The sequence below is a fragment of the Triticum aestivum genome, chromosome 5A (assembly GCF_018294505.1).
Source record: "Triticum aestivum cultivar Chinese Spring chromosome 5A, IWGSC CS RefSeq v2.1, whole genome shotgun sequence".
Classification (NCBI taxonomy): Eukaryota; Viridiplantae; Streptophyta; class Magnoliopsida; order Poales; family Poaceae; genus Triticum; species Triticum aestivum.
The window spans coordinates 216,245,306-216,254,963 of NC_057806.1; the positions used below are offsets into that span (position 1 = coordinate 216,245,306).

At 41.3% G+C, this 9,658-nt stretch overlaps 1 protein-coding gene across 1 annotated transcript; it reads left to right on the forward strand.

The window, feature by feature from the left end:
* The first annotated feature begins 836 nt into the window (after positions 1-836).
* On the forward strand, positions 837-8,077 carry LOC123102811 (transmembrane 9 superfamily member 1). Its single transcript, XM_044524245.1, has 12 exons — positions 837-1,116; positions 2,789-2,981; positions 3,097-3,201; positions 3,319-3,336; positions 3,425-3,513; positions 3,637-3,789; positions 3,955-4,089; positions 4,214-4,380; positions 6,360-6,454; positions 6,625-6,998; positions 7,203-7,476; positions 7,564-8,077. Exons 1-12 carry the CDS (start codon positions 1,000-1,002, stop codon positions 7,629-7,631), a joined length of 1,788 nt encoding a protein of 595 aa, XP_044380180.1. The 5' UTR covers positions 837-999; the 3' UTR covers positions 7,632-8,077.
* The last annotated feature ends 1,581 nt before the right edge of the window (positions 8,078-9,658 follow it).

The window sequence follows — 9,658 nt, forward strand, 5'->3', positions numbered from 1 at the left end:
ATACGATCTCAAGGTAGATCATACTGTATTCCGTACTCCATCACAATCAATATATCAAAAAGCAGGTTGTAGGGTTTTACCTCCTCGAGATGGCCCGAACCTGGATAAAAGACCGTGTCCCTACTTTCTCTTGTTAATATCTTACTTAGATCGCCAATTAGGACCCCCTATCGAGATCCGCCTGTTTTAGCACCAATAGTAGTCCCTGGCGGTGCGGCTAGGGTTTTTCCCGTGGTGCCAGAGCAAGCAAGCTTGGGGATGATATTTAGTGATCACATGAGTGGCATAATTTTCACCTCTTGTGGTCAATTGTTTTACTGATATAATACTCTTAAAGAGGATCTGTTATTAATCAATCGAGGGGCCATCGCTTGCTTTGCAATGGAGCCATATTCAATTTCTTGAAGACTGACAATCTTGTGAGTAGAAAGGAGAAGGACGGATCACACTATGGGCCAGTTTTTTTGGCAGCTTAAAAAATAAGCCGTCTCCTCCTCAGCTTTTCTCATAAGCCGCCTCTCTTATTCATCGGGGCTTCTAAACTAGTTATGTAATAACTAATTTAGAAGTCTCAACAAATTTTAGAGGCGGCTTATTCTTTAAGCCGAGGAGAGGCAGCTTATTTTTTAAGCCGTATGACTTCTTAGTTTAGGATATTAAACTATTAATGAATCAACAAAATTCTTGCATCACTTATGTTCGATGTACTCGAAGTTACTTATTTTGACACGGAGAAAGTACCATTGATCTATCTTGCTAGTAATTTCCTGAAAAAGAATTTCTTTTGAATAGAATCACTTTTTTTTAGGAAGACATAGAATCACTGAATTTGCCTGTTCTGCCCATTTGTTTATCAAAGAGTCAACGCCAATAGATCCCAGATAGATCAGAGACCGTCCAAAACCGCAGTGAAATCGCGAGGCGGCAGCTCTCTCGGGCCAACCCGACCGAAGGCTCGCGACCGCCTCCTCTTCATCCTCAGATCTCGCCGCCGGCGGAATGCTCCCCTCCTCCCGCGGCGGCGGCCGCAGACGCCTCGTCCTCCTCCTCGCACTCACCGCCGTCTTCGCCTTCGCTTCTCCGCTCCGCGCGTCCGCCTCAGAGTCTGACCACAAGGTGCGCTGCTCAGCCCCGCCTTATCTTCCCTTGGATCTAAGACCTTTTGTTGCCCCCCTCAGTTTGTTCGCTCTAGTTGCTCCCATTCTGTGGCGTCAGATCTGGTTGCCCATCGGCGCGATCTCGCGCTGGTCTCTCCAGCTCTCGCGTCCTGAGGTTTTAGTTCCTAGAGCTCTTAGTGCAGTTCGGTTGTCTGGAGGTTGTGGCTGATGTGACGCGAGAATCTTGGTGTTCAACGACGGAGGAGGTTTTAAATCTTCGGATGATTCATCATAGCTTAGCTTACGGTGGTGGAAACAATATAAAGTGCTACAGGGTTAGTGCTCCAAATGAGTTCGATCTGTGCGGGACCTGATCGGAATGGTACCAGTGGTGGTGCCTGATACTCTGAACTTAGGTATATAATAACTTGATGTTGATCGGAGGAAATTCGCGTACATCCAGGTACTTCGAGGCTGCAGTGTATGTTCCTGTAGATGTAGTGAAGGCTGCATTGTGGTTTCTACTTATTAGATTCAGGATATTGTTACTGTTTGGTTCATAGAGAGGTGCTGACATTTTGGTCTTGTCTTGCATACAAATGTTCTATAACTTGTTTTGCGTGCACTTGGTGGTTGAAAATAGCAGGCTATAATCCAAGGAGTGAGCAGCAAGAGCATACTCTCTTGTCAAATCTATGTGTGCATCTTTTTTTTCTATTCATTTGTTTCCTTGTGATCAATATGAATTGATTTGATTTGGTTAATCATGAAAATTGTCAAATAACTTTTAGTAGGATAATATTCTGCATTCTAGCTTTCATGCATCTGTCATCGTGATCTTCAATTTGGTGAAATAAATGGGAGTATGAGACATTCAGTTGTCCATGCAACTAGGATAATAATTCCTTGCCAATGGTCTTGATCGTGCGTGATGCTGCAACTCATGTGCTCTGTCCTTGCAATCATATTTGAACATTAAAGAAAGTCAATTGCACTGCTGACGGTTATATATTTATTTTAGAGATAGGTTGTATATTGGTTTCTTGATATAGATTAATTTGGATATAGCTTGCCACTACTAAGATTGGCATTTCTCAAAATACAACTCCATGCCTCACTGATAGTCTGACATTTAGCCTAATGGCCCACATGTCAGTGGAAATGTTACCCCATGCCTCATTGACATGTAGCCTGGAATAACATAGGTAGCTACTGCCATGAAGATGGACGGATGGCACGGTGCAGGGGATTGGGAGTAGAACATATGTTAGGGAGAAGGAATGAGATAGATAATGGATCAATAAACTAATCTCTTATTATTCGATTAATAATTGATACATATACTGTCTTATATAGGAGGACTTACTTGACTGGAGTATTAGTGACTGGAATATTTTAGTTGATCAAACTTGAGTGCTTATATGAAAATTAAGAAAATGCTTTCGTAACTTAGGACTGAGTAATGACGAAAGAGATCCCATGGCTTTTTTCTTCTCTCCATAATGTACCTTAGCGTTAGCCATCATCAACCCCCAATCACTAATGTTTTGCAGATTTACATCATACATTTGTTTCATTCGGTATTATCTTCAACAATGCTTTCTTTCTAAATTAATTATTCTTAATACCATGTGCTATGAGCATTTCGTCTGGCTGGAAGTTCTCATCTGCTTTATGTTTCTTATATGCAGTACAAAGCTGGAGATTCAGTTAAGCTCTGGGTGAATAAAGTTGGACCTTACAATAATCCTCAAGAAACTTACAATTATCACAGCCTCCCATTTTGTCAACCATCTGAGAACCCTGGGCATAAGTGGGGTGGTCTTGGAGAAGTCCTGGGTGGGAATGAGTTGATTGATAGTCAGCTTGACATAAAGTTCTTAAGTATGTTCTTGTTAATCTCAGACCATCCTTGTATTTATTTGTGATTTACTGAATGTCGACATATGCATTTGTTTGTCTTATTAATTATATAAATGTTATGTTGCCTTTGCTTTAGGAAATGTGGAAAGGGGATCCATTTGCACACTGGAACTAGATTCCAAGAAGGTTCAACAATTTGCTGATGCCATTGAAAGCTCGTACTGGTTTGAATTTTTCATAGGTATGTGGATTAATATGTGATGCATTACATTTTGTTGTATTACGCTGATTTAGGCATATTTCTTGTTTCTAACATTTTTCACTGGATTTTGCATTGCTTGTGGCACCATGCACCTAGATGATCTGCCTCTTTGGGGTATGTTCCTGTCAACTTAGTATTTTCTTTGCTATTCTTTATCTTTGTTTCTTTTGCCTAACAAGACAGTTGTTATATGCTTTGACAGGATTTGTTGGAGAGACTGACAAAAACAGTGAAAACAAGCACTATCTTTACACGCACAAGAACATTCTTGTAAAGTACAATGATAACAGGGTATGTATCTTCCATTGATTCAGAACATTAACACATAATTTGGACAAGTCATAAATGAATCTGATTTTATTTTTGTAGATATTTGAACATGAATATATAAGTGGATCTGATTTGATTTTGTAGATAATTCATGTTAATCTCACCCAAGAGTCTCCTAAGCTCCTTGACGCTGGCAAGAAGTTGGACTTGACATATTCAGTGAAGTGGGTACCAACAGATGTTTCATTTGCACGCCGTTTTGAAGTTTACCTGGACTATCCTTTCTTTGAACACCAGGTAAATGGTAATGATTGCTTTTTGGAAAAAGAATCCAGTATGCGTAGCACACAACCCTCTCCCTGCTAATGGGAATAACCCTTCAATTCAACAATAGCGAACCGCATCTCCCCTTTGAACTAACCATTGGAAGGTTCTAAATTATTTCTAAATTTTCATGTTCAGATTCACTGGTTCTCCATTTTCAATTCTTTCATGATGGTTATTTTTCTCACTGGTTTGGTTTCAATGATATTGATGCGAACACTGAGAAATGATTATGCAAAATATGCTCGTGATGATGATGATCTAGAGTCACTGGTGAGCATCTGAATTCTGGTGCCTATTTTGCCGCACTTGAATAATATTCCAACCAAATTAACTCTCTTGGTTTTTATCCACTGCCACTCAACTGTTGCCTGAACTCACGACTTTGCTTTATTAGGAGAGAGATGTTAATGAGGAATCTGGGTGGAAACTTGTCCATGGTGATGTATTTCGTCCTCCTAGAAGCTTGACACTTCTTTCTGCTCTTGTCGGTATCGGCACCCAGCTGGCAGCTCTTATCCTACTTGTGATTGTATTGGCCATCGTTGGCATGTTATATGTTGGGTATGCTCAAAATCATACACATACTTTTCATCTCCTTTCTTTCTTGCCTTGCATGCAGAACACTTGGCTTGAAATACATGACAAGCTAAAAAAGTGGCATGGTCGACCCTATTAATAATACGTAAAAAGATGAATGAAGGGCAGGAATATTTGAAAATGAGCTGGACCAGCGTTCAGAGTACCAGAACATAACTTGTTCGTGAGGAACTCGCGAGGAGCCTTCCAGATCCTGTACTTTTCTTAGAAAATCTTTACTGCCAATCATTTGCGAATTTGCGATTATGAAGTATCATTCTGTAAATACAGTAACTTAAACAAAAAAGTTGGCTCAAGATCAATGTAAATTGCTGGCATCTGCCTGTTTCCACCATTTTTTATGATGATCCCTGGATAGGAATGTGGGAATGTAGTGTCGTGTCTATTTTCAAATGCTGACAACATTCTCGTACCTGCTAGATTGAATTTTGATCTCTTCTAGTTAAATTTATTTTTACCTGAATAAACTATTCAAAAATCGATGAGAAAAAAAATGACCACCGACTTCTTAACTATTACATGTGCAAATAAAAAAAATGTATTACATATAATATATTGATTAGGAAGCATTATTGATGGACTGAAGAAGATTCTAGTCTCTACCATTGCATTTCTCTTTGTTTGCCGCTGGTACTGAAAATTGTCACTGATCTGTTCCTTATTGCAAATAACACTTGTTCAAGATAGTATTCACTGTTTTGTTTTGTAATCCTATTTGAGCATCTAAAAACCTGCATGCGTAAAGTACTCACTTAAGTATCAGTGAGCATCGCTGAGCATCTTATAGTTGGAGGATGTGGGATTGGCAATACAATTTATTGTCCTTGGGTTTCACTTAACTTGAAATAAGGGATTAATAACATAGCTGGTCCCAAGCCAGGGTAAAGGAGAAGCTTGTCCAACATCGCTTGAGACGGTTTGGGCATATACAACGCAGGCCCTCAAAAGCGCCAACGCAGAGCGGACGGTTAAAACGCTTTGATAATGTCAAGAGAGGTCGGGGTAGACCAAACTTGACATCGGAGGAGTCCGTAAAAGAGAGATCTGAATGACTGGGATATCACCAAAGAACTAGCCATGGACAGGGGTGCGTGGAAGTTAGCTATCCACGTGCCAGAACCATGACTTGGTTTCGATATCTTATGGGTTTCAACTCTAGCCTACCCCAACTTGTTTGACACTGAAAGGCTTTAAGCACAGAAAGTAAATTTTGTGTCATGTGGGCCAACGCTACCGCCGTTGTTGGCCACATGCATCGGTGGCAACACATGAAGTGTTGTAGATGGTTTGGTCTTTATTAAAAGGTAATATTCAAGTTAAATTAGGATGATGAGATAAATTCGGACATACGTGGTAGGCTGGTCATACATAAAGGATAGGACAATGGCTTATCCATTCAAGTCAATGGTTACAAATGTCTCTTTTTCCATATCTTTGGTGCTTCCCGTGACCCGTCCTAGCCTACGCCCCTCCCTTCATCTTGTTATACTGTTTTGCCCTACCGCAACACCACAGTGGCGCCTAAACCTCCTGCCAGTTGCAGTTACCTGTTCTCTTTCTGCTTGGACGTGAACCTTTTGGATAAAAACTAGTACAAAGTTGAGTCACTTATTTTGGAACGGAGGGAGTATAACATAGTGTCTATTTCTCCTTTCTCCTCTAGACACACTATAATAGTTCAGGAAAATAAATCCTGCTTTTGGTTATCTGAAAGTTACCTTGTATTCAGTTTTGCAAATTGGAGTGGCGGTATTATGTCCTTCTGTTGAGATGCACAGATCCCATGGAGGTAGGGTACAGGGAAGTGAACAAATCCTGAAATGTCAAAAAACCTATGCTGTGTTACAAAAAGCCTTTTGTTGTTTTTAGCATGGAGCATGGTTCTTTCTTGCATGTTGAGCATACGATTCCTATTCTCTAACTTACATGCCAATGTTTCTCAGGCGAGGGGCTATCATCACAACCTTCATCGTGTGCTATGCTCTTACATCTTTTATTTCTGGATATGTTAGTGCTGGTTTGTACTCGAGGAATGGCGGTATGGTCCTTCACTTGTTGACAAGTTGCACGATTTTGTTTCTTTCTTAGACTAACAGTATTTGTATTGTCTTTCTAGTTTCATCATGTTATCATCGCATCTAACTCTTTTGTAGAAGATTCTAGAGTTTATATTTGATTTTCTCACTTCATGACTTGATTCCATGGCAGGTAAAAACTGGATAAAGGCTATGATCCTTACAGCATCCCTCTTTCCATTCTTGCACTTTGCAATTGGCTTTGCACTGAATACAATTGCAATCTTCTATGGGTCATTAGCGGCAATACCATTTGGTACAATGGTTGTCATGTTTGTCCTTTGGGCTTTCATATCTTTTCCACTGGTGCTTTTGGGAACGGTCGTTGGTAGAAACTGGAGTGGGGCTCCTAACAATCCCTGCCGAGTAAAGACTATTCCCCGGCCTATTCCCGAGAGGAAGTGGTACCTTACACCTTCTGTCATCTCATTGATGGGTGGGCTGCTTCCCTTTGGCAGCATCTTCATCGAGATGTACTTTGTGTTCACATCATTCTGGAACTACAAGGTAAACAAGGAAATCATTGTAGACATTTTGTACAAAATACTATTTTTTAATCATCAAAATCATGTTAGCCACTTATCATAGTGCGGAAACGATTTTATTGTCGTTGCTTCATGTTACATTTGTCCATGCCTTATTCTGAAGCACCTTCCTGCAATTTCCATTATATGAGCATCTGATTATGCAATGTTATTTGGCTCTTGGCAGGTGTATTATGTTTACGGCTTCATGTTGCTGGTCTTTGTCATTCTTCTAATAGTTACAATCTGTGTCACAATTGTCGGTACTTATTTCTTGCTGAATGCTGAGAACTATCATTGGCAATGGACCTCGTTTTTCTCAGCTGCATCAACAGCGCTATATGTGTACCTGTACTCCATCTACTACTATCATGTGAAGACAAAGATGTCCGGCTTTTTCCAGACAAGTTTCTACTTTGGCTACACATTGATGTTCTGTCTTGGTCTGGGAATACTTTGCGGTAAGCACTCTTTAGCACTAATGATTGCTATACATTGCAATGTTTAAAGACCACCTTGATGTTCTGACATCTATTTTGGTGATTCAGGTGCTATTGGCTATGTAGGGTCAACTCTTTTCGTGAGGAGAATCTACAGAAACATCAAATGTGATTAATTTCCTGCTACACATGTGGGGTGGGGGTGGAGCGGTATCAGATGAAATCATATACGTGGAAGCGAGGCCTTCTAAATGGATTAATGCTAGTTCCTGATTAGGGTTTCAGAACTACGTCCCCTTTGCTTATTCCATCACACCCTTTCTTTTTGCATACTTATTTCTTACCTGGAGCTGCTCTCATAGTGTATACATCTGTGGTAGCTGAGGAGTTCAGTACAAGTGGCTGGTGAAGGTTCTTATTTTTGTTTGTTTCTTGCCCTTTTTTTTTGGTTGCATTCCTCCTTTTCAAATGAGAAAGAAATAGGAAGTGAGTATCCATGCGGCACTGTCTGGACTTCCCCTCTGAATCGTTACGTCCAATTCAAGGATGGCATGTACTACGCGAGATCTGTGTATTTATATACATATATCAACATTTAATGCATGAGAGTATGTGTGCTGTCTGTCATGTTCGAAAAAATCGGTGAAAATCCTTCCGATGTTGTAGTGCTTTTGTATCTGCGGTATTTAATATTTGCAACTTTTGAGGTGACTTGTGTGACATTTGATTTAACGCCCTGTGGGGGTTGTGGTGCCACGGTTGCTGTGAAGAGAAACATGTTGACGCGTGAATAGCATTTTGGAGATCAAGGCCCTGTTTGTTTGGGCTTCAGCCTAAAAAGCCAAAAAATCTTTTAAATAGGTCCCTTTTGCTTCCGCTTTTGGCTTATAACATCATGTAACAGTTTTAATTTATAAGTCAAAAGTCTAAGCAAAAAACCTCTATTTAGAAGCTTTTATGACTTTTTTTATTAAAATGAAAATGAAAAGGCTGTAAAAATAGAAGAAAAATCCAAAAAAAAACAGGGTCTAAAGCACCAACTTTAGTTTGAAACAGATTGGGGCGTGTCGCCCACTACAACTTATTGCAGCAACACAAGGCTGGAACATCTTGCTCCGAGATCACTGTGGTGTGATCTTGACAAGGCAATGCCAAGCTTGGCAAAGTCATGCGCAGCCCTCTTTTACGCCACGTTTAACACACAGTTTGCAGTACATGGGCCGTTCTGGATGAGTCTGCCCTCTGCATCATTGTGTGTGCACATATATCCTTGCCGACATAACTAAGACGATAACGTGTGAGTGACACTTGTACTATACTTTCCGTTGGAGTTAATTGCACGGAAGTACCATAATTGAGGCATCACATGCAGATTGGTACCACGATTGCTAATTTTTGCGTGTCAGTACCAACATTGGTCCAGGTTTTTGCAAAAAGGCTAAAATGTTGTTTTATACGTATTGACGGTATATCCTACAGCTCGGGCCCACCCGTCAGGTGCCAAGCTGGCCAATCGGCGCGTGCTCGCGCGTTGACTAGGACAAGCCGCTCTCTAACCCGTCCGATCACACCGGTTCGTCCCCCACCGCACCATTCCCCTCCCCTCCTCCTCCTCGACTCGAACCCTAGTCCATGGCGTCGGCGACTCTGGCAGGCGGCGGCGAGGGCATCGTCGTCCTCGGCGACCTACCGTTTTGCCCGCCTGGCGGCCCGGCTGGTGTCGACGTCGACGGCGGCGACGACTCCAGCTCCGCGTACTCGAGCGACGACGAGGAGGAGTCGCTGTTACTCTCCATGGAGCAGCGGTTGCGGTTGGCGCAGCTGTGGGTGGCGAACTCTAGCAGCAGCCATGAGTTGACGCATGGACTCGGCGGCGTGCTGTACGTACCTTCTCCTCCTCCTCCTCCTCTGATTTATCCAATTGGGGATTTTTAGGGTTTGTTCATCTTCTGCTTTATCCAGTTGGGGATTAGGGTTTGTTCATCTTCTGTGAGCACTGTAGGACAATTACAGTAACCTAGTAACCTAGTGTAGTGCACTATCAAAGTAGTTCAATTACAGTAACAATTTGGGATTAGGGTTTGAGTAATTGTAGTATTCTGTCCTTGTCTTTTTCCTTGAATTTGCTATTGTGCTGAAATGGTCATAGCTACATTGATTCATGTTCTGTCATCTGTAATTGTAATAGTAAATTTGAGACTTA